This window comes from Spermophilus citellus (assembly GCF_964194105.1).
Source record: "Spermophilus citellus genome assembly, chromosome: 10".
Taxonomy (NCBI): domain Eukaryota; kingdom Metazoa; phylum Chordata; class Mammalia; order Rodentia; family Sciuridae; genus Spermophilus; species Spermophilus citellus.
This window is the reverse complement of record NC_138197.1, coordinates 44,474,763-44,501,050: the sequence shown is the minus strand read 5'-3', so window position 1 is coordinate 44,501,050 and position 26,288 is coordinate 44,474,763. Positions and strand designations below refer to the sequence as shown.

The 26,288-nt window shown below is 34.8% G+C and overlaps 1 protein-coding gene across 2 annotated transcripts in view; it reads right to left on the bottom strand.

Moving 5' to 3' along the window:
- Positions 1-26,288, bottom strand: part of PIK3C2G (phosphatidylinositol-4-phosphate 3-kinase catalytic subunit type 2 gamma) — a gene marked incomplete at its 5' end in the record, with an annotated part of 348,977 nt that overhangs the window by 55,962 nt on the left and 266,727 nt on the right. Inside the window, 3 exons of one of the 2 annotated variants that reach the window (XM_081311198.1) lie at positions 8,768-8,880; positions 12,160-12,281; positions 12,746-12,935. In XM_081311198.1, the coding sequence (XP_081167324.1) occupies positions 8,768-8,880; positions 12,160-12,281; positions 12,746-12,935 (425 nt within the window). The remainder of the gene's footprint in view (positions 1-8,767; positions 8,881-12,159; positions 12,282-12,745; positions 12,936-26,288) is intronic. The other variant, XM_081311197.1, reaches the window with a different exon arrangement.

Below are 26,288 nucleotides of genomic sequence, written 5' to 3'. Positions count from 1 at the left end.
TCAGCACAAATATTATAGATCAATTTTAAATCTTTTGTTTTATTAGAAAGTGGTAAAAAAATTGTGAATGCCTGAAAACATCCTTTAGATTCATATCACATAATAAAATTAGTGATGGGATGTCTCCGACTTCATAGATTTTAATGTTGATGAAAAAGACTCTGTTGATATATATGAAGAAAGAAAACTGTGCCAATAAAACAAAATTTTAAAAATACCAAAATAACATGATTTACTTTGGAATTGTTTGTGTGATTTTTAAGGCAATAGTGCTTTGTTAATCCTAATTTTTTTTTTTTCATTTTCTGAATGTAAACAGATTCAGGGAAGTATCTAGAAACATGAAGATGCATAAAGCTTTTACAATGGCAAATCCATTTGAAGATAATTAAAAATTGATTATATTATGCATCACAGAGAACCTGAGTGCTTAGGTCACACTGCTTACTAATGCTGATCTGCATTTGATGACTTCATTATTTTCTGTCACAGTATGGTCCATATAATGGGCATTATTTCAAAGTTTGTGAAATTCTTTGAAATAAGGGAAATAAAAACCCAACATGAGATGTTGCAGAAATCCTTATGAGGCCATTAGCACTCTCCAACACAGGATAAAGACTGTAAGCTTTTAATGGCAGCACCTATGTCTGACTCAGCTTTCTACTTTTCATGAGTTTCTTCAGATTTTCTCAAGCCTGCCTGAACTTCTGAATCACTTGGGTTATTAAAAGACAACACAGATACCTACATATCACCTCTACCTATTGACTAGCATCTCTAAGGATGGGACCTTTGAACATACTTTGTAAAACCTGCCTAGCTTATTCTGAGAGAATTGATTGCTAGGAAATATCCTAGTGCTCATGGCCAGAGAGTGTGCAAAGCAAGCAATCAAAAAACATCTGTGGAATGACTGAGACAGGAATTTCTGAAAATGGAGCTAATATGCCAGTGCTCTCTCTGCAGCACCTACATTTAATTTTTGTTGATTTGAGATATATTGTGCCAGCACTGCTTTATTTACTTTATAGAATAGAAAGGGCAACTCATAAATGAGATGTAGGTTATATACCTCATATAAGTGCTGTACTCTAAATTCTCATTGTGCAAAATCTGCTAAATGGGGCTTAGAGGTGTAACTCAGTGACAGAACAAGGCGCTGGGCTCCATCCCTAGCACCAAAAGAAAAAAAAATTAACTAAATTAATAGGGTGATACTTTGAGAGAAGGAACTCCTATAGTTTCAGTGTCTTTAATATGGAAATTGTGGAACTAGAAGAGATCCCCCTCCTCTGAGCTCCATTGTTAGAAGGTGGCTGAAGTATTCCCATTTGCAGCGCTTTAAGAATCTATGGCTTCACAATAGTCCCTCATGTTTGATTCCTCTTACTTTTCCTTCTTCTTTCATTTTATTTTATTGTGGTTGGGGCTGGAACACAGGGCCTTGTGCATGCTAAGCAAGTGCTCTGCTGCTGACCTATGTCCCAGTCCCCTCCCCTCTTTGTTTTATTTTATTTTTTCCACTGTAATCCTAGACTTCAGTTCAATCCAAGATAAAAACATTATGGTGCCTAACATTTCTTCAGCCTTCCTTTCCCTAAATACTGACCAACAGAGATTAAAAACAACACACACACACAAAAGTGAAGACATCTCTCTTTGGGGCCTCCACAACAGCACTTTAACTGAGCACATTTGCAAAGGCCAGTATGATGAAAACTGCAGGCTCCGTGTTTGATGGTTTTGTTCCTATGTTCCCATGCAGCAATGTGTACGCTGGCAGTGACATTCATTGAGATTTGCTGAACTGCACCATTGTAGGTCTTCCCTACCTACATATACCTGGCTCCTTGGCTTTCCACTCTCATGACAGTCCCCGTCTCACACTTCTGTATTAACTCATCCTGGAAACATATATACTTAAGAATTTCCTGTGAAAAGCCCTTTTGAGAATACAGATATCTCAATAGTTACCTTCTTCACATCATGACCAGAACCCAGACGCCTCTTTACTTTGCACTCTGCCTCCATAGACCAAAACCTGATAATTTCAAGTTACTGTATATTTCCTAATTCATCCCCAAAGGCCTTCTCTCTATACAGCTTTACATAATCAATAAGACAGCATTCAGCAGGCAAAGATGACAATTTCATCCACCATTTCCTCAGCACTTTCCTTTACAGATAAATGCCACTTCCTTGGCCCCTGACTACAGTTTAAGTGAATGGACATGACCTTCAGAGAATGTCAGAGCCAGTAAGGGACAATAAGATGTCAACATTCTATATTGTCCTTGTATATATAAAAATCAATTGGATCCCAACAAAATGAATCAAGTTGCCTTGAGCCTATAGGGAAGAAGCCTCTGTCATCACTCATTCCCATTTCCCATTTATTGAGACAGAAGACTAAATACATTCAAGAAAGAATATACACTAGCTGAGCATGGTGGCACATGCCTGTAATTCCAGCAGCTTGGGAGGCTGAGGCAAGAGCATTGTGAGTTAAAAAACAGCCTCAGCAATTTAGTGATGCACTAAGCAACCCAGTAAGACCTTGTCTCTAAATAAAATGTAAAAAATGGCTGGGGGTGTGGCTCACTGATTAAGTACCCCTGGGTTCATTTCCCAGTACCCTCCTCCCCAAAAGAAATATTATACACTTTATATTGAGGATGCAAGTATAATATCTCGCTTTTCTATTATTGAACAATGTTTTTAAAAATTATTGTATATGTTTGTTTTCTCCTCCTGCTGACATATGGTTCATTAAGTTCTTTAAGTTTGTAAAGAGGAGAAATGCATGTAACATAATGTTTATACCTTCAGTTTCAATATTAGTCTATTCTCATGGTGAACACATAATATTCATCTCTTCCTCTGCACATAACAGACAGATTGCAAATACTATCTGCAGGGTCTGAGTGATCTTTCTGAGGCTGCAATCATGACTCAGTGCACTCTTAATGCTCATCCTTTCTGCCCAGGGGCTTGGCACTAGGCACAGTGAAGTCTGTCCCACAGCTGGCACTTGGCTGGATTCCCAAGATCCTTCTCTACCGAGCCAGATGTCTCTGTCATGAGTTTTCATGTGGGCTTAAACACTGGAATAGGGGAAAATATTAAAAGTACTATTTATATTGTAATATCTCCACAAATTTTTCCTAAATTTTACAATTTTTTCCTACAAGCTTTAAAATGTTATCACTTATTCATATAGTAGTTTAGGTATAAATCATATATAAATGAGCAAATTATCTACTTTGGAGACATAAACTAATTTCTTTAGAAAAGAAACACGATAAACGAGTTTAGAGACCATTGCTGAACACGTTCAGACGCAAACTTCCAATCCCCAAGCTTTGAGTGGCAACACAAATCCTGTAGGCTAATGTATGTTAATGATTCTATTATTCATTTACTCATTCAAAAATGCATAATAAATATTGATAAGAGTTAATAATTGTGTGAGACAAGGAATAAAAACGGAGAAGAACATAATCATTAAGTTCTTTAAGTTTCTGAAAAGGAGACATGCATGTAACCATAATGTTTTCTTTTTGCAGTTCCCTTTGTGTAGCATGACTTTTCTCACTTCTTATTTATTAACTGCTCCTTGCCCTTGAAGACCAGCTTGAATGCCATACACTCTAGGATGCCTTCTCTAACTCACTCAGAACTGAGTTAAGCAGACCTCCTTAAGTGCTCAGGCACTTGTCCTTCAATACAAAACAGCATCTCCAGCTGACAGTCTACCAGCCTTGAAATAATATTGCAGCACAATGTTCTTGAGTCTACATTTGGTAAGAATTGATAATATGGTAAGATACTTGAGTACTTGCTATATAAGAGGTCAAATGACTGATCATGTCCAAACTGGAAAAAAAGGAGGGGGGATATTTACTGTCTGAGACAATGGTTTTAAACATTAGGATGGACCAAAATCTGATAATTCAGAATACTGGGCCCCTCCTGAGAGTATCTGAGTTAGTGGATTTAGATTGGGGCTGAGAATGTATATTCTTTTAAGGTTCAAGGTGATTTTCCCATAGAGTTTGAAAACTATATGTCTTAGGTACAAGGAATTTAAAAGTTTCACATTTTGCTTCCAACTATATTCAATCCAGTGAAGTCACTACTGAAAATCTAGGTTTCCTAAAATAGTCCTTCAGACACTTGATCTGAATTGTGGGGATTTTCTTCTTTAGGTAAGTCTATGTACCATCAGCCCCACTATATTACTTACCTAAGAGGCACAAAAATAAGTTGACATATTGAATCAGTGTGCTGCTTCACAAGAGGCATTTTTGAAGAGATGCTTGAGTATGCTGTATTTTTAAATTTCAATGAGTTTTCTTTGATGTATAATGATTTGGTCTATTGTACAGAATATGATTAAAGAAATTCATTCCCTGATTGAACAAGTAATTTCATTTAAAGTTTTCTCCAAGATCCAAGAGAAGAGGAGAGGTCATTGAATTTATAGTTGAGAAAAACAGAGTTCTTTGTTCCCTTAGTAAGTTCTAGTTATGAGGTCAATTGTTGCATTGTTATAATGCTTCCACTTTGTTTTGGAATATGTCTACATATACAGCACGATATTATGTATGTTGTTCTTAAGCCAAGATATAACCCAGGTGCCAGTGGCATTTAATCAAGACTGCAGAATACAGCCATGGCCTGGTAATATCCTAATCAAGGATGCACAACTAGGGGCAGCTGGAATGAGGAGGAGGAAAGAGAAGGCTCTCAGTATTTCAATCAGAATCCCCTACCAGAGGCAGTTAGTGCACTTGCTTCTGTTATTCACTAACAACTCAACTGATAAAAAGCATTTTATTATTTAATATACTGAATGTCAGAGGTGAGTTTTTAGTTATAAAAATGGTTACTAGTTGATTAGCATAATTAATAGTAGAAATGGGTTCACATTGGTGACAATACTTATTCAAGATATGTGGTTTAGCCAAAAATATTCTATAAGTGTTCTCCATTCTTGCATCAAAAGACAAAGCAGCCCAAAGACCTCGCACCCATTTTTCTTAGGGATAATGTACTTGATAAATCACTGTGAGAACCCTGCATATGTCCAGGAACTCAGGAGGATTCTGTCATCCTCTGGAACTTGGCCTTCGCTTCACAGGAATGTTCCATGCAATATGGCAACAGGAGCACATAATAGCAAAGAAAATTAGAACTTCTTAAGCATCAGGAGTTGCATCAGCTTTGTTCATCTATGGTGTGTGTGTGTGTGTGTGTGTGTGTGTGTGTGTGTGTGATCTTAAGAGGTCTGTTTTAGCCCACATGAGAGAAAGGGCAGAAATGGGGTCTGGCATTTCTTGCAATTTTTAAGACTATTCCTGTGAATCTCTGGTGGATAGTACCAAGCCTAAAAAAAAAAAAAAAAAAATCTTTAAATGCTTTTTGGGGATGGGAAGTGACTACTGACTTAGATCCTACAATAGCACTTTCTGAGGGAATGGTGGTGTTCCAGCACAGGACAGGGATAGAGAGGCAAGACTGAAAGATGCTTTTGAAAACTAAGGGGTGACTTTGGTGATAACTGCAGTTCTAGACTCTTATTTTTGTTGATAGTCTATTAGGTCAGTTAGCTCAAATACTCTGCTGAAAATAATCGAAAGAGCTGGACATTTGTTTTTGAAGTTTCACTTTAAAGGATCAGAGAGCCAACAAAATAGTAAAGAGTTGCCAAGCTAGAATCTGGGGGAGGACATAGATTTAGGAATGGGAGCCTGGGAATGAGCCTCATGCTCTGTTAATGGGTGTTTACTCATAAAATTTGGAGCAGTTGAGACATTGAGAGGCTGGCTTTCAGTAGACCTCCTTGGATTTGGATCCCAAATGGCTATATCTGAGGAATAAAGATGAACCAAAAATAGGGCTACATTTTAGTATGGACTAATCTGAATTGCTGCAATTGAATTATTGCAATCCTAGATAGTTAACTTGGTTCACTTTTTATAATTCTTCTCTACACTAAGATAATAGTAACATAGGATCAAATTATTTCTACAAATGATGTTGCAGTATACCATCTGGCCACAATTAATGAGTAAATAACCAGGTTCAAGATACATAGTTGGAAACTGGAAGGAACATAATCATACTATACAGTTTGTACCAATATTGGAGTTTGCATTAATATTAAAAAAATGCCCATTTTTTTTTTTTTGCAAAGAAATAGCAAAAAAGACTGAGATTTTAGCAAAATTGAGGAACTCCTAAATGGACATTCTAAAACTGAAAAATAAAATATTTGAAATTAAAATCTCAAAAAATACATTTAATAATATAAATACAGATAAAAAGACAACTAATAACTCAGAAGAGAGTTCAGAAGAAACTACTGAGAAAGAGGCAGGATAAAACACAAGGATAAAAAATACAGGTATAAAATTATCAGACATAAAGGATACAGTGAGAAGGCTTAACACATATTTTATTACAGTCCCACAGAAAGAGAAAAAAGAGAAGGTATACATAATATTTGGCTTGATAATTACTGAGAACTTTTGTGTATGCTAACATGAATATGAGAAGCCTTAAAGTTCAAGCCTGATAAATAGAAATAGTGTCACACCTGAGCACATTATAACAAAAGAATGGGAAACCAAAAGCAACAGAAAAATACTTAAAGCAGATAAAGAAGAAAAAAGTACTCAATGAAGCAACTATGTAGAGGACATAACTTCAAAGTAGAACCAGTGGAAGCTAAAAGACAATGAAATGATAGCTTTAAAGCTTTTCAATAAAATTACTGTTACTCAAATGCTATAGTCAGCAAAAATATCCCTCAGGAATAAAGAATTAAATGAATGTCAATTATATGAAATTATAATGACCTTTTCAGTTTATAAATATGGTTATGGATGCCTATTATTGGTAGCATACAAGACACAAATGAGTTAAATAGACAAAGTGTTCTCAGGATCTTTTATCATTGTGTGATTGATAATAGCACTAGTTTATATTAGACTTAAATCAGGGATGCATGCTTCAATCTCTGTGGCAATTCCCAACAGCGAAAGACTGTATAAATCCTGAGGCAATTCAGGACAAAATGAAATAATAAATAATATACTTTAAAAAGAGTTGGAGAAAGAATAAAGAAACAAACACATCAGAAGGATCATAAAGAAAGTACTTAATAGATGACAGACCTCGTGCATGCACACACACACACACACACACACACACACACACCACATTGATGACAATATCAAAAGTAAATAATTAAACAATTCACTTGAAAAGTAAAGATTGTGCTACTAAATATAAAATGAAATCCATATGTATATTGCTTATAAGAGTGGTAATTAAAATAGAAAAATACGGAAAGTAAAATGATGAAAACTGTTGGATCCTGCAAATGCTAGCCAAAATAAAGTTGATTAGTATTATATAGGATTTTTTTTAACTTTGATTCTTTTAATTCTTTTTTTTATTTTTTTATTTTTTAATATATTTTTTATTGATTATTTAAAGCATTACATAGCTCATGATATATCATCTTTCATACATTTGACTCAAATTGTGTTTTGAACTCCCATTTTCACCCCAAATACAGATTGCAGAATCACATCTGTTACATATTCACATTTTTACATAATGCCATATTAGTGACTGTTGTATTCTGCTACCTTTCCTATCCCCTACTATCCCCCCTCCCCTCTCCTCCCCTCCCATCTTCCCTCTCTATATAGGATTTTTAAGAAAAAGAGATAGAAGAAATATATGAATGTTAGTAAAAATATCAATAATCCTGTAAAATAGAATTCTTTCACTATATATAAATATATTCTCACACATTCTGTTGGAGATTCCTCTGGAGAATCCTGATGAACAACTCTAAGGTTTAGTTTTAGTTCTGAACAACTTGGCTTGTCCACCAAACTTTTACTGCACAAGTATTGAAATCTAACAGAATTGTGTCCTTGAACTTTTTCTTACATCCCTGTGATAGGCAGGATAATTTACTCCCAAGATATCCCTGTCCGAATCCCTTGAACCTATGTTACTTTACACAACAAAAGAGGCTTTTGTTGATAAACTTAAACTGAGAATCTTGAGGCAGAGATTGTCCTGAATTATCCAGTAAGTCCCACTGTAATCTTAAGGCCCTTTTAGAAGGGAGTCAGGGAACTCAGAGCCAAAGTAGGAGATGTGAAGATAGACCAGAGTCCTGAGTGTGTCACTGTGTTGCTGGAGGCCAAGGAATGCGGGCAACCTCTAAGGATGAAAGAAAGAACTGGCCCATCAAAACTTTGGTTTTAGTTCCATAACCCCATTTTCAGACTTGGAGCTTCAGAACTTAAAGAACTTTAAGCCACCATGTTTGTGGTGATTGGTCACAACAGCAATAGGTGTCTAAAGCAATTCTTTCCTGTTTTTTTCTTATTCCTGAAATTTATTGTGTTCCAGACTCTTTACCAAGCCAACTCTACTAAATCCTACCTGGAGTTGAAGACCCAGGTCAGATGACCTCTTCTCCCTTCAAACCCCTTGTGACACTTGGAAGTAATTCATGCCCCTCTAAAACTCTAGAGCACCCTGTGGTACTTCATGTTACTTGAGGCCTGGTGCCATACCTTTTAGCTGCTCCAGAGTTCCCAGTTCATGTACTTTACACATATATACTCATTGAATGAATGAAGAAAGTTATAAAATATTCTAAATTATTTCTGGTAATACTATATGAAATAGTTGATATTTTAGGTAAAAGTAGAAAAAAATAGGTTGTAACATACATTTGCAATTTCATGTGGTCCATTTAGTATCTGTTCCATATAATGATTTAGATCTCTGAATCTTTTGTGATCTGAATTTGTAAAAGGTAAGTGCCACCAATGAGGAAACCTGTTTTAAAAGAAAAAAGCGGATCTCTATTAGTGCAAACATTGGCCTCTTCATTGTAGGATTGTTCACAAAGTTAACAGCTGCATGAGATGAAGGTGCCAATGAAAACATATGAAAAAGCCATAGTTCATGTGATTAATCCTGAGAGTTTCATTGACATGGCTGTGATCATTTGTCCCATTTTTACTGTCACTAACATTAATACTAAATTTAATTAAGTTTAACATTAAATTTATTTGTATGTTCTTTCTTACTGTATTTATGGTGACCACCCATTTTGTTCCTTAAATACAAATGTTGGGGCTTCAGAAATACTTTGTAAAGTTAATGATGTATATTTTTCAGAGAGTTCAGATGGTATTGTTTCTTCTGGGCTTACTGCAGACATTACTGCACTAATTAAATTAAACATTTTATCAAGTGACACATGCTTCCATCTGATCTCTTTCTTTGCAAAAAAGTCACACTCTCCCCAAGAGTAAAACTTATAGATTTTCTTCCGCACAGTCCAAAGATTCATTTTGATGAACTGGACTTGATTAAGACCAGTTATCAAGTGGGTCAACCTTTTAATGGTGACATTTGGTAATGCATTTTTCTGTTTAAATATTTCTTTTTAGGAACTAACTAGCAGGTTCTCTGACTGCAATCTCTCTCACACACAAAAAGGTCTCTTTTGGTGGAGACCATAAACTGGCTACCATGATTCTGGGAGAAATGAACATAGGGGATAGTGAAGGCTTGTCAGCAAATGGAAATAGGTGACAACTTCATGCCACCCCATTCACTGCTTCTTGATGAAATGACAGGGAAATGCAAAATGGATATGCTTATGTATTTTAACAGTATTTAATTATTTAAAAAGTGTTAAATATTATAATTTCTGACCTAGATTTATTTATCATTAAAATTAGTTCCAATACAAAATTAATCAAAAATATAACAATGTATGTGTACACATACATGCACATAAATATCATAACTATACACATATATATATACACATATTTGGTAATTTTTTTCATAAATAAATTTGATAAATAGATGACTTAGCCTAGTTTTAAATATTAATTTACATATCTATATATGAATTTTCTTTATTGGTAGAATAAAACAGCTTGATATGAATTATATTCCATTGTTGATATTTTTATAGACATATGTATTAAAAATCTTACGCATAAAATATGTACCTAAAAATTGAGGAATTCTGTTGTGTAATGTCATTCAATTGTTTTAAATCTTACATGTCAAATGTAAGATAGCAATCAGTTATTGAAAATCACTTTTTAGGGTCTTTTGTCTGACAGTGTTATCATGTTCTCCCTCAATTTTGTTCAGCACAAAGACTAAAAAACACCTGACTGGCAAGTAGATATGTTACCTGGTTATTAGAGTAATTCATTTTCTACAAAACCAACACCAGGATTTTGATTCACTTTTTTTGTCTGGTTCTTAGATATTTTTACACTGTGGGACAGTATACTAAAATAAGATTCTGGATGGTTGAGAGAAGAGTAGTGTTGAAAGTAGGACAGGAAAAGGAACTCTAACTTCCTCAAGCAGATTAAATTAAAGACATACATTAATTTTAAGGAATACTTTCAAGCCTGTGTATTCTTGGAAAGTACCCAGAAATACAAATAGACCCATTTGAAGACCACTGTTATAGGCTGCAACTAATTAGAATTTTATTCTTCATGGCTCTGACTTTCTGATCATACTTTCCAGATCAGCTTCATATAACTCTCACAGAGCTTCTTGGTATATTTAGGAGTCAGAGGAAATCTTGCCCTCATCTGTCATTGATATGCATTGCTGTAAGCCTTCGCCATTGGGAGCATAAGCACACAAGTATTGTTCAGGGCACCACATAACACTACATATCCCTCCTCTCCATGGATTGTTTAAATAGTTTGAATATCAATTTAGGTACATTGCCAGGCAGAAGTGGTGAGCAAATGGAATCCTAAATAAAGCTGAAAGTTTAGAGGAGGCATATGGAGAGATTATTAGCATTTCTAAAGTTCTTCATGTTACTCTAAAAATTTGAAACCAAAGGACAGCCATTTAACAGGCAATAATTTATATTTTTAAAAGATTATTAATATAGTATGGTGTCAACCATTGATTTTAAATTCAGTATTTGCAGTCAAAGTTTGAATTTTTTGCTCAGGTCTCTTTGTTCTCAATTATTTGATCGAATTTCTTTTTTGATAATTTTTAAACCATATGTTTGAAAGTTTTCAGAATGATGATACTTCCCTCTTAGAGTCTTGAAAATACTCTCATTCCAATTTCTTGACTTCCTGATTCTTAAAGTACTCATGTTTTGAAGTCTCTGTGACATTTGTAAGCATAATTTTTCATGAATGTGGTTTACTCAGTTTTGACATTGCACAATCTCTCTCCATCCATTGACAACTTTGCTTATTTATATACATTTATATTTTGGAAGGTGACTAAACTGTGAAAGCCAAGTAAAAACTTACATGTACAAAGTTTGTCAGATATATAGTGGACATTTAGTTGTTAAAGGACCATTTAAATATTTAACAAAAATCCCAGTGTTCATTGAGTTCTACAATCTAAATTTGGCCCATTGGAAATGACAAATTTTAGGTTTATAAGGACAGTAGTTATTTTCATTGTATTTGTAGTTTGCTCATTTAAAAATATTTTTTCATTATAAAGATGAATGGCTGAAGTGATTTTCATGATTGCTTTAAAATGAACATAATAATCAATTAAGGGTAGATAATGCAAGTTTAATAATTAATAATTAAAAAGCTCATAGTTGTTAACAAATGTGAGTTATACTAACCCATATGAATATACTTAAATTTCTTTCAGGTACAGGAACTAATTCCGCAAGAGCTTTTTTATTTTTTTACTATTAAATAATAGATATATACAATTTAGGTCTGCATTTTCAATTTTATTTTATTCTTTTAGAAAACAACTGAGAAGATTAAATTTAAAAACAGGTAAATAAAGTAATTTTCCCAATAGTTGATGAAAAATAAAATAGGTTCTGATTTCTTCTGTCTTCAAAATCAATGGCTGGAAGCAAAGAGAAAATTGTAACCTTGTTCAATTTTATGAGACAAAAGATTCTTTACAGTGAAAGAACAGACTCTTCTGGGAGAGACTCAATGGCATTGGAGTCAGAATACTGTGTGGCTCCCAAATAGGAAAGCATATAACCATGATTTTTACTTTTTGCTTAAGGACAAACACTGAAGGCAAAATAATGTGTGAGAATAGAGTCCTACTTACTCTGGGAGAGTCAATGATGCAAACTGCTTTTGGAGTTGGCTATGGAGTGTTGAAAACTGGTCAAATGATTTTTCTGTCAGGCTTGTTTCGTTGTTACTGTGGGTCACCTGTATCAGATACAGCTGCAGAAAGGGAGGTAAAAATAAAAAAAATGGTAATACAACCTGTAGTATGTGCTAAAATCTGGTTTTGTGTAGACTAAACAAAGAAAGAATCTTTCTTAAAAAATTATCACAAAAGCCAAGAGAGGCAATTTGTAAAGGCAAATATTACCTATAAAATGCAATATATACAGCTATCATAAGCTTACATGCTGGGAACAAACTGCCTAATTTCTTCAGTTCCTTTCTTACGGACACTTTAATTAGCTCTTGATTTATATTCTACTACAGGGCAGGAACTATTCTCTCTGATGGTTCTGTGTTAATAGCTCTGGCTGTTATGATTTTTCTTTAAAACATCCTCTTAATGGCACTTCTGCTCAAATTATAACTGATTTTCATTTGCATAGTAAAAAATCCTACTATAGGAAATAATGAGAGGAAGCCAAATGATATTAAGTCAAGATGGCAGACTTTAGACTTACATTACTGGGTTTCTTGCTGAACCCTAAAATTGTTGCTCTTTGAATCGATCTGGTTGGACTCAGCAAAAAAGATTCCTGGGGCAAAGTCTGTGGAGTAGATTTGGCAGGGCTGATGGCTGACATTTGTGCAAGTGTGTGGATCAAGTTATTCAGTTTAACAGGGAAACACTCCAGACTTTCCTTTATTTTCCTAGAGAAATGGAAAAGAAAAGACAGCAAGATTCCTCTGTATCAACTCATTTCATTTATCATTAGTTTCCTTGTGTTTGCTAGATGTGAGCTTGTGGAGGGGGATGCCCCAAACCACATATGTTTATTTGCAACCCAACTATTATGTTATTTTAATAAATTCACATTCATATCTGGAGCTATTAGCAAATATGAAGGAAATCTTCATGGTGAAATATATAACTGTAATTACAGTATTGTAGTTTGACCTTTTATTAGGTTCATTTTATGTTTTCAATTTTTTAGGGATTATGTTTTAGGAGTTTTAATTCTAGTTTATTAATATTTAAAATAGTTACATAAGCCCAGAAGTTAAACCTACAAAATACTGTATGTTCAAAAAAAAAATAGCAAGTTGGGTATGGTGGTGCATGTCTATAATCCCAGAGACTCAGGAGGCTGAAGTAGGAGGAGTTCAAGTTGGAGGCCAGCCTGAGTAGAGTGCCCTGGGTTCAATCCCCAGTACCTCAAAGAAAACCCCCAAACACCTAGTGTGTGTGTGTGTGTGTGTGTGTGTGTGTGTGTGTGTATAGTTTGTGTATATATATAGTTTGTTTAAATGGGAATTGAACCCAGAGGGGCTTTGCCACTGAGCTACATCCCCAGATTTTTTTTAATCTTTTATTTTGAGATAGGGTCTCTCTAAATTGCTTAGAGCCTTGCTAAATTGCTGAGATTGGCCTTGAACATGCCATCATCCTGTCTCAGCCTCCCAAATTGCTGGGATCACAGGCATATTCCACCATTCCCAGCTATAGCCATATTCTTTACCCTATTCCTTGCATCCTCCTATATTTAAATGTCTTTGAAAATGATGGTTCAACTTTCATTATTTATTTTTTTAGTTTTATTTTTGTATGTTTGTGTTTATCTCCCAATTGTCTTAGGAAAAAAGGTAGCTTACAATAATAGTATATGAAACATACAAAATTTTCTTTTTCTCTTTTGATTTCCATGCTATGATTTTCTTATCTGTTTACTTTTGGTTTTGGTGTCTCTGCTTTTTAAAGTTTTTTAAAAAATTTTAATTTAAGAAGTTTTGTGTTCTAAAAGTATAATAATATCTTTATATAAATATGATTGCTGGGTATACAGGCAATACTGAAGAGCTACTGGGGTGACTGAGGCAGAAGGATTGCAACTTTAGGGTCAGCCTTCACAATTTAGTGAGACCCTGTAAAATAAAATAAAAAGGGATAGGGTGTGGCTCAGTGGTAGAGAGCTTCTGGGTCCAATCCATATATATATATATATATATATATATATATATATATTTGCCTGCAGCCTTTGTACTTTATTCTTTATCTCTTCTTTTTAAATTTTCTTCTTACTGTGAGCAATATAAAAATTTCCTAATTTCTTTTATCTCCTTTCTTTCCTCTTGTCAGTATCTGATTTGCAATATTATCATTTTAATTCTAGTTAATATGATAGAGCAAGCAGCATGCATATTTCATTTCGTTTGTGCTTTCTATCTCCTGTTTCCATTTTTTATACATAGCGTTCTATCCATATTGCATAGCACATGCACAGCACACATAGGATAATGTATCTCTCTTATAGCCCCCATTTAATCATGAACTCTCCTCTAGTTCTTAAGTCCTCATCTCTCCAGTCATGTTGATGATCTGAAACTCATCCTCATATAAATTCTTCAGGAATTGTTCAAAGCAGTTCGATTTTGATTTCTTATGTCTTGACAAGTGTTTGCCTGCAGCCTTTGTACTTGAAAATCAGTGTGGCTGGATACAACGTTCTTAGGTCACATTTTCTTTTCTGGATTTCATAAACTAGTATTCTATTTTCTTCTGGAATAAAGGATTACTACCCAAACTCTGATGGCACAATGAACTTCTTTCATGTATAAGTGAGCTGGGTTTTTTTCTGTTTTTTTTTTTTTGTTTGTCTAGCCACTTCTTTTTATTCAATATCCAATAGATTTTCTGAAACACGTTTCTGTTGGTTATTTTGGATAATTCTTCTGAATATGTAACATATCCTTTCAAGTCTTCTCATTCCTCAAAAAATATTCCTTAGTTCTAGTGTTACTAGTTATTAAAGTACTAAATATGCAATTTAGATTTTTTTGGTTTATTTTATTTTAGTACTGGGGGTTGGACCCAAGGTCACTTTAGTACTGAGCTACATCCCCAATCTTTTAATTTTTTTTTGAGTTAAGGTCTCATTAAGTTGCTGAGGTTTTCAGCTAAATTGTCCAGGTTGGCTGTGAGAACTTTTGATCCTCTTGCCTCAGCCTCCCAAGTTGCTGTGGTTTTAGGTGTGCACCACTGCACTGGGTGCAATTGGGTTTTGATACAGTTGCAGAATACAATTTTGCTTTTGTTTTACAGGGACTTCTATTATATGTATTCTGGATCCTCATGACGTTTCTTCATTTCTTTATTTGAAGTCCTCTCTTTTCACTTTCTTTTTCTCTTTAAGCAATGTGTTGTGTTTATGCACCATGTATTTCTTCTGGTTTATAGAAGAATATATGTTAACATAGAAAATATTATGTTTTCTTTTCTTTCCGATAGCTTTTTTTTGGGGGGGGTTCAATTACCTTACTTCTGTATTCTCCTAATTGTGGTCTATGTATTTTTCTTCATATCTTTATCATTTTCAGAAATCAATGAGCTCAATTGAAATCTAAGAATATAGTGTATTTCTTTGGAAAACATGATTTTCTGGAAAATTTTCATCTTAGGGATATTACATCACTTCTTATACAATTGTTATAATTTTGTATGTCATTGAACCATGATCTATTTTGCTTGCTCATTTTAATTTGAAATTAGTATTCTTGATTTTAGGAAGCCATACAGAATTTATGGAGTCTGGGACCTCTTTTCCTGTTGCTATCACATTATGATTTAAAAAATATGGTCTCATACTTTCTGAGATATGCCTCCATCTTTTCTAGTCTTTGTTTTTTCCCCCCTTTGCACCAATTACTTCTTGTCCTTTCAGTTTGGATTATACTTTAGTAGTTTCTCTTTGTTGTGAGACCTTTTTCTATAAGGAAACTCCAGTTACCTTTGAGAGTTCAGATGCTCTAACTTTTTTCTAATTTGCTCTAGAACCCTTGCCCTTCCCTGTGAGTCGGAATGTCAGAAAATTTCCACCCAGTTTCAGCTGGTCTTCTTATATTGGCCTGTTTAGCTCCCAGTGAGCACCAGTTGGCCAGCCTCCCTTTTCTTTCTCTTTCTCCTCTCTTTCTTTCTTTCTTTTTCTGTTCTCAAGTCAGTGGATGACCTGCTGTCTTCTGTAGCTTCCTTCATACAGATGTTGAACCACACATGTCTTTTAACTGTTAGAGGTTAACATCTGCTTGTATTTTAGGATTCTTGAGTATACCTTGTGACTTAAGTTTTATTATGGCTATTGTCCAAGGTTTGGGATTTAGCTGACCTCATTGATCTGTCTGTTTTAAGATTTAAGAACATTGAAAGTTATTTTTTTATATAATTCAAGCAACACAGAAAAATATAAAGTAATATGTGACGATTCTTTTTCTTTCTTCCATGGGAGGAAAGTGCAAAGCTTTGTTATTATTCCTCTTGAGTTTTTTCTATACATTAGTGCTGACACAGAGACATTCAAGTGTACACACACACACACCACTGTATTTACTCTTCTGTATGCCAGGAGTAATCCCAACACTAGTATATTGGAGTACAGCAATGGTAAAACCAGAATTATTTTGTCTTTATATATAATTTTTAAAATGTGAAATTCAGACAATAATGAAATAATTAATAAAAATACAGGACTTGGGAAACTGTATATATTATAATTAAAATAAAATGGGAAATAGAGAGTGGGCATAGGAGTGTAGGTACTAAAGTTGAAATTTTAAATTGGGTGGTCAGAGATAATTTCACTGAAAACATGAGTTCAAGGATTTGACAAAGACCTTATTTTGCCAAAATGTGTGATAGGAGGATTTCTGATGTGACACAGTCTAGCAGAAGCAACAGCTGGTCCAGAAGCTCAGAGGTAGATGAATGACTGGAGTGTTTAACAGAAGCAAAGAGTACTAGTGTGGCTGACTTGAAGTGAAGAGGGAAGGAAGGGAATCAGAGAGAGAAAAGGGTCATGATTTTGTAAGGACTCCCATGTGTGACTTGGGAGTTGGAGAAAAATAACAATTGCATATGATGTTGTAATTTGATTTTCTGACTTAGTAACATATTTTTTAAAGAAACATTTCATGATAACTGGTGCATAGTAAGTGGCCCCCAAATATTTGTTAGATGGACAAACACTCTTTCTAATTCAGAACATAGCACTGAATCAAACACTTTTAATAGCTACATAGGATGTCAAAACAATGATTAATTTAACTACTTCTCTTTATTGCAATATATCCTTTCCTTACTGTTCAACTTTGTCCATCACCAAGGGTCTATATACACATAGGCCTGCTTCTTTCCTTTTCATGTTGTGATATTTGTCTATTTGTCTATTTTGGTGTCAATAGTGCACTACCCTGAATAGCTGGAACCTTATGATACATCTGAAAATCCAGAAGAACTTATTCTTTTACCTTGTTTTTCTTCAGGTGATTTTTAACTATTCTAGGCCCTGTGACCTCCCAAGTGTATTTTAGATCAAGTTCTTCTATACATATCTAGCCTACAAATGTGATATGTGGTTCTGTTTAGTGAGATCTTATTTTAAATACCTCCATATGATTTTAAAATTTTCTCTTGTAGGTCTTAGATATATTTCATTGGACTTATTTCTCAGTTGGGCATAATTTGGTATGGCATATTGCAAATGCTATCTTTTCCTAAAAAATTTCAACTAATATTTGATGATATATAAGTAATTTTAACTCGATTCTAATGATAAATCTGTATATCCTTTTGAAATTTGGAAGCACACAATCATGTAACTGCAAATAATGACAGTGCTTTTTGTAACTCTTGCACTTCTAAGACCTACAGTTCTATGTTAAATGGAAACTGTATAGCAAGCATTTTTGGTTTGTTCCTGATTGCAAAGGAAAACCATTCAATGTTTTGCCAGTAAGCATAATTTTTTTCTGTAGGTTTTTAGCAATATGTTAATGTCATTTGTTTCTATTCCCACGGAGTTTTTTTTTTTCCCTAAATTAATGATCCCAGATTTCATTAATTGCATTTTCTATATCTATTGGGGTGACATATAATATTTCTCTTTAATTTTTTAACTACTGAGTTCTTGAATTTGAGTTATTTTGTAATTATTTATTTTACTGAACACTTATCTCAATTGTTTTTGTGTTAATTCCTGCATTGTTTTAATTATTATCTAATTCAATAGGAAAAATGAAAATATAATAAAGCTTAAACATAGAGCTTTACTATCAAAACAAAAGCCACCATTTTTTCAAATATTAATGGGAATGCTTGTTAATTTTCACTTTTAAGAGTATGATATTTATCTAAATTTCATTTTTTATAAGCTTATGAAAGTTTTCTAAGAGGAATAATATTGAATGTAATCAAATCTGGATTTTCTGGGTTGGCATCTGTCAAAGCTATCATGTCATACCTTCTTTATAACCAGATGCAGTATTTTCAATGTTAATGGTATAATTTAATAATGTTTAATAATTTCCCCCTAAATTGCATAAAATTGCTCATTTATAATTTCTAGTCTTTGACTTTTTTGAATAAATTTCAAAATTTTCAATTTTTATACATCAATCTAGGCCAAAATTTGCTAAAACACAGTTGTATGATTCTGATCCTGTTATTGATTTCTATAATGCCCATTTTTCTAACGATGGTCTTTGAACTTATGAATGTACAGGTACACAGTATAGTATGAAACATTGATTTTATTCCTCATCAACACTGTAAATATGGGAATATAAAAGTAATAGTAGGAGTACAATATTAACTAATCATGATTTATGGAGTCTCTGACTTTCATTCAATGACCCAACAGATCTTTACTGCATATATTTTGTGTGTTAGAGAGGAAAGCTGTAGGCACTCACATCTTCTACAGCTTTGTCTATGAATCATAAATCTTAAATTTTGATGGACACACCCTCCCAAAATATTAACTATGTTCATGCCTTATTCTTACATTATTCAACAGTTAAGATGTTGAGAAGACTGGAATCCCATGGTCTTGGGGCAGTCTTTCACCCAAGTTCATCTCCTATCTCTCGGGTATCAGACTTTATAGGTAAGACAATATAGTGCTGCTAAACATCATTCAACCTGGAACTGGTGCCCTGATGGCAGTAAGATTTGGCCTCTGTGAGGATCTGATTCATCTAGGTAACATTTCATTGAGTTACTTTTCTAAAGGAAGCATTAGCAGTATTGCATGGAGTATCCTTAATGTTACAGGTCCAAAGCAGTGGCTGGAAGGATCCCAAATCTAAAGTTTCCTGGGGGAAACCTCCAGGCAGTCTTTATAAAAACTTCTAACTGTCCCTGCTAGGCACTGATGTGTGTGCTGGGACATAGAAGTGAAGGAGAAAAATCAGAGTTTCGCCCTCAGGAAGTATATATCTTTTGGCAGGTGCTGCACTAAATGCCTTATGTTAATCTTTTCATCCTTAGAGAAAAGCAGTAAAATTATTTTTGCGATCCATAAGAAAAATTCAGGAGAGGTTAAATCCATACTAAAAATGATATAACTAGGAAATACTAACTGAAGAATTTATGCTTATCTGGTACCAAAGTCTTCACTTTTAATTGTGAATTTTCTATAATGAATAATATTTCAATTTTGTCCTAATGAGAAAACAATCCAGTAGATTTAGTGGGAATTCCCAGGTGAAGTAAAGGAACAAGGATCTTTTTATTTAATTTAAGACAAAAATCCTTTAATTTTTACATAGAAATAAACATTAGGCTGAAAAAATGTAAAAGATATTTCTAGATGCTGAGGAACATAAGAACATAGCCAGTCTTTCCTTCCTCTGTCCTTTCTTTCCTTCCTTCCTTCATTCTGTTCCTCCTTCTCCCTCTCTCTCTCTCTCTTCCCTCCCTCCCTCCCTCCCTCCCCCCCCCCCCCTCTCTCTCTCTCTCTCTCTCTCTCTCTCTCTCTCTCCTGCTTTAAAGTTTAGAACTTGACTTTAACAAACAAACTTAAAGGTCTTTGCTGTTTTCTAAGTTGAGGTTTCAAGTCTTCAGAATTCATGCTACAAAGTCAGTGAGTCTTAGGTAAATGTCACCACCAGACCCCACCTGCATACCAACGAGAATTCCAAGTTCCACAGCTTGATTACCAATAGGTCATTCTTATATCTTCTCATGGAGGCACTTCACAAAAGTTGGCCAAATCAAAGCAAATGGAATGAAGGAACCAGGGAAGGCTTGATGGCTTTGTCTTATAATCTATAAAGTAATATGCCAGGGAAAAGCTATTCCAGATTTCTGTCCCTATGCTAGAAGCCAGCTTATTTTATTGATGATATTAAAGTGAAATCCAATGCAAAATAAGAAAATTAATGTACAACAATATAGAATAATCAATAGTGATATATGGCGCTATAATTAAGGTTATAAAAATATTTAAAATATGACAAAAATTACTTAAAAATATAATAAATTATTTTAGTCCAGTTGCTTGTTAAGTCACAGGAATATAGCAGCCGTAGGCAGTGCATAGATAGGTTCAGGAACACCAGTGTGGACTAACTGGTACACAGATCTGTTAGACAGATAACAGCTATTGTGAAATGGTGCCATCTGGACTATTTATCTTATTAACTAGTGATTTTTGGTATCCTTGGTAGTTACATTAAATTTTTCAAAGCTTTTAACCATTAGATTGATACTAAAGAGTTTAAAATATATATATATTTTTTCAATCCTGACTCAATATGTAGACAAATTAGGCAAATTGCCAGTATAACTTATATAATTCCAAACCAGAGATTATTCTAGTGCAGAAATTTAGAACAGCAACCAAGCTATCAAACATCATAATGAGCATGACTGGCTACACAAATAGGATGTAAGCTACCTTAAATGCTATTATACCTGCAGGTAGGAAAAAAAAGGTTATAAAGTCAATAGAGTTCAGATTAGTTATTATGTTTGAAAGATAATGACCTTCACAATGAGAGAAATCCATTTGTTTTAATTTGCTTTTCTCTTTGAATCTGCTTTCAAATTTTAGGGAAAGTTGGACAGTTTGTTTTTTAATTCCTCTTAAGTTCTGTTTTTTTTTTCTGTGTTTATTTCTGCTGGTATCAATAACTAATGTTAAGGTAAAGGAAACCTTGACCTTTATTTGTGAGACTACAACCATTTATAAGAAAACAATTTAAAAACTACTGAAATAAATTTAAAAATTAATTATAAAAGATCCCAGGGGTCTGCATCTCTGTCCAATGGTGTTTTTTCCCAACTTTGAAAAGAAACTAGGTATAAAGCCATTGGACTATGTTTTGATACTTTTGTGCGTAGTCTTATCTCACTCTTGAGCTATGAGAGATGGACAAGGAGGAACAAAGGGACACAGGAATTCTGGCATTTTTTCTTCAAACCCTGTGTGGCTTAGGAACTTTGGCTCCAGTGTCCATGTGTAGATTCTGGTGCACTCTCAGTGGATGTCACCAACATGTTTTGGTGTTTCATGGTGGTGTGGGTTGAGTCACTGAGTCTGTTCTGCTCAGTGGCCTATCCTAAGACTGATCTCTAAACAACATTCAGAGAAGTGATGTAGGCAGTTCTTTGTGAAGGGATGGCCCATGAGAGAACTGGGGATGGGCAACAGAATGCATGGTACCTCAGCAGGAAGAACTCTGTCCAATAAGGAGAAGGACAACTAGGCAAGTCAATTAAACTGCCTGACTCTGGAATTTCTACTGTAGAACACTGGTCAACAGGTAAAGAGAAGTAGAAAATGACAGACTGTCTATGTTTCCATTAGAAACAAGAAAGATCCTATTATTTTCTGTGATTTGTTAGGTTGAGTCCATGCATATCCTGTACCCTATGGCTATAGAATCTTTGGCTTTTGCTACTGAAAACTTCACTAATGTAATTTTCATTAAGTTTGGGGTTTTGCTTCACTTCAAGCTGGCTTCAGTTTTAGCTGAAGAACGGTAGATATTACATTTACCGTTGTGGTTTGGATGTGAGGTGTCCCCCCAAAGCAAGAAGGTTTAGAGGAAAAATGTTTGGCTTATGAGAGCCTTAACCCAATCAGTGAATTGATCACCTGATGGGGTTAGTTGAGTGATAATTGAAGGTAGGTGGGGTGTGGCTGGAGGAGGTGTAGGAGGTGTGGCTTTGGGATATATATTTGTATCTGGCTAGTGGAGTCTGTCTTTCTGTTTTCTGGTCATCACGTGAGCTGCTTCCTCCGCCATACTCTTCTGCCATGATGTATCACCTTACCTCGAGACCTGAAGAATGGAGCCTGCTGTCTATGTACTGAGACCTCTGACATCGTGAGCCCCCATATAAACTTTTCCTCCTCTACAGTTGTTCTTATTGGGTCTTTTAGTCACAGTCGTGAAAAAGTTGACTAAAACACCTACTGAACCAGAGAATCTGTGTGGCAGATTTTTTTGTATATCTGGGAATACATGAACAATTTCTAATTTTTGGAGAAGGAAATAGATGACATGAAAAGCAATCTGTGTGTGTGGAACGGGAGGAAGGCAGCAAAGCCTATGCTTAATCATTCCAGTCTGATTTATGAAGTAGGCTATCTGTTTCGAAGGACAGCTACCCCAAAGTTTGAGAGTGATTGAAATTTCTGAAATAACCCGTTTGGACAGCATTTTAATGGATGGTTTCTTTTGTTGCCAAGCAGTGGGTTCTGCAGAGAAATTCTATGAGAGTATCAATTTGCAGGGGACTGAGTCATGATACTTTCTTGATTCTATTCAACAGCATTCAGCTGTAAGGGGAGTAGGAGAGACTGCGGGAAGCAGAGAGGAGTTGAAAATGATGTGAAAAACTTTTGTGACCAGCAAACCAATCTTATTTTCATTTTTCTTATAAATACCATTAATTATAACTTTTAATGCCACACAGTATAACATCCTCTAAAACTCTTATGATTAGCTCTTGACCCAGAATGTATATGCCTAGGAATGAGAATCCTGTACTGTTTATCATGCTTTGAAAGACAGAAAGAGTCATTTACTTTCTTTAAGTCTCAAATAGGGCCCATAAGGGCAGCCTGTTCCTATTAATTCTGAAGTAAGGACTAGAGCACTTAGGATAACCACACATGCTATGTCTCAGGTATCTTAGACCTCACTTGTGAGTGCACCCCCAACCCCGTGAGCTTGGTAGGGGTGAGGGGGTTGATATTCGGTCTTATTTTTATCTGTAACATAGTATCCACATTAGAATTAAAATGTCATAAAGTACTTTCAGCCTCTTATAGCAAAGAAAATAAAGTTTTAAAACAGGGAATTTCTCTCTCTCTCTCTCTCTCTCTCTCTCTCTCTCTCTCTCTCTCTATATATATATATATATATATATATATATATATATTACATAGTTATATAATGTATATTGGCTCCACATCCACAAATTCAACCAATGACAGTCAAAAACATTTGAAAAAAAATTGCATCTGTATTGACCATGTACAGGTATTTTTTTCTTGCTATTATTTCCTAAACAATATAGTTATGACTACTATTGGCATAGCATTTGTGTTGTTTTAGATATTTAAAATAACATAGAGGTAGGTTAGAGCATATAGGAAGATGTACATAAGTTATATGCATACTGTATGCCATTTATAGAAGGAAGTTGACATTCATGGATTTTGATTATCTTTGGGAAATCATAAAGCAAATCCCCCATGAATGCCCAGGGGCAACAGTAAACCAGTACATGCAATTTTTAACATTTATATGAAACATGAATATTGTGTCAAAGTTGCATTATTGTTTATAATTAAACTAGATAGTTTTTCATTATTTAAGGATTTAAAAAGAAGTACTATATAATTTATTTATAATTTTAAAATATACAAGTAATAGGTCATAGGAAACTTTTTTGAATGGTAATCAAAGGCACTAACAATGAAGGTTTCTTGACCTTCTTTAACAAGTTGTTCATTATGCTAGAAGGATTGTGTGATAGAAAAGATCCTCAAAACTTAGTGTGTGAGTGTGTGTGTGTGTGTATGTGTGTATAGACAAAGAATTTAGAGAATTGAATAGACACATTAAATGCACATTAATTCCTATCTAAAATATCAGTATGCAATTTAGACAATAGGATAAAATACAATGCTGGGGCAGACTCCTAGAAGTTGTTATGGTTTGGATTTGAAGTGTCCCCCAAAGACTCGTGTGTTCAAGGCTTGGTCTCCAATGCAGCATTGTTCAGAGTTGGAGCTTTTGGGAATTGATTGGATCATGAAGGCTCTGACCTCATCAGTGGATTAATCTATTGATACCTGAATGAACTACTAGACGGCAGTGGCAACTGTAGGAAGTGGGACCTGGTTAAAGGAAGTAGCTCACTGAGGGTATGTCTTGGAGGTAGGTCACGGGACTTTGTCCCTGCTCCCACCCTCTCTGTCTTTGCTTTCTTGCTGCCATGAGCTGATGGTTTTCCTTCTGCCACATCCCTTCACCAGAATGCTGTCTTTCCTCAGGCCCAGAGACACAGTGCAGCTGAGCATGGACTGAAACCTCTGAAACCATTAGCCAAAATAAATCTCTAAGTTTTTTTTTCTCAGGTATTTGTCATGGTGACAAAAAGCTGACTAACACAAAGGTTAAGGGAGAACAAGTCTCAGGAGATTTCTCTGAGAACAAAAGTATATAACAGAGGCTCAAGCTATTTGGGAACAGGCCAAAGTAGAAAAAGCAGAGAAGGTAACTGCCAGGGAGTCATTAGCCATGGCTCCAAAGGCAGCAATTATAGATCTTGAAATACCACAACCAGGGCGCTCCAAGTGGTGGCACAGAGCTGATAGTTCTGGGAATGGGCTTCTGTTCTCTGCCGAGGATTGGGGTATTCACACCCCTGAGGATTAGTGCCTGAGAAAGGGTGAAGGATGCATCATGATGAAACTTCAGCCAAAGCACCCTCTGAAGAACTTTGAAAAAACTGTGGTCTGGATTACAAAGCAGCACACATGTGAGAGCTTGCATACAGAAGAGGTGATTTTGAGCATACAGACTATTGGTCAAGACCCTACATTCTGGAGCATTTGAATTGTGGCTCTGGTTCCTTCTGGCTGTGTCCTTGGGAAAATTGTTTAACTTCTCTGGAGTCTCTATTCACTAATTTAAAAACGTAGATTAAAAATATTACCTTATAGGTTGATATGACAATTAAATACATTAACTATGAAAAGAACTTGGAGCAAGGCCTGACACATCATAAGTATTATATTAGATGTTAGCTATTGTTATTTGTCTCTCTATACTTATACTTAAGTTTGGATGTTTAAATTGCATTTTCCCTTGTATTTAATGGGCTTGTTTCACATTCAGTCATAAGGGGGTAGGAATATGTCTCCTGCTTTACTTGGAAGAAATTGATGCAACTGACCAAGATATTAATTGACATGTATGTAACTCAGTTATAAATTTAGTACAAGATATGACATGTTCTGTCGAATTAGGGAGGAAAAGAAGATCAATGAGTTACTGGAATAATGAGATGTTTCATGGATGAAAGTACTAATTGTTCATATATCAGGGATGGGTGAGACTGAAAGTTAGATCAGAGACACCCCCCCGCCCCCAGAAATATTGTGATTCTGTATATAAGTTAAATAGATAAAGGAAGAATGAATGTACATTAGGAAAGTGATCTTCTTTAAGAATAACAGAAAGGGGGATATACCTTGAGAAGATCATTATGTGATGGGAGACTAGGAAGTAAGAGCTAGGAAATGGAAAGCCAAGTAATATTATTAAACAGAAGAATAACCTGCTGTTATTAGAGAATTGAATAGACACATTAAATGCACATTAATTCCTATCTAAAATATCAGTATGCAATTTAGACAATAGGATAAAATACAATGCTGGGGCAGACTCCTAGAAGTTGTTATGGTTTGGATTTGAAGTGTCCCCCAAAGACTCGTGTGTTCAAGGCTTGGTCTCCAATGCAGCATTGTTCAGAGTGTTTATAGAACAAGATGTTTTTAAGTCTGCAATGAAGAACAAGTTCTTTCTCTAAAAGTATTCTGTAGAAAGTTCTATAAGAAAGTTTAATTTGCAGAACATATAGCATCACATCCTCAAGTGTGACGATTAACTTGGCAGAGGTATGCAAGTGGGATAATGAGGTCTAGCTCATTGCCATGAAGTTACTGGCTTAGATCTATTCACATTGTCTCATGTCCTCGTCCTCTTAAA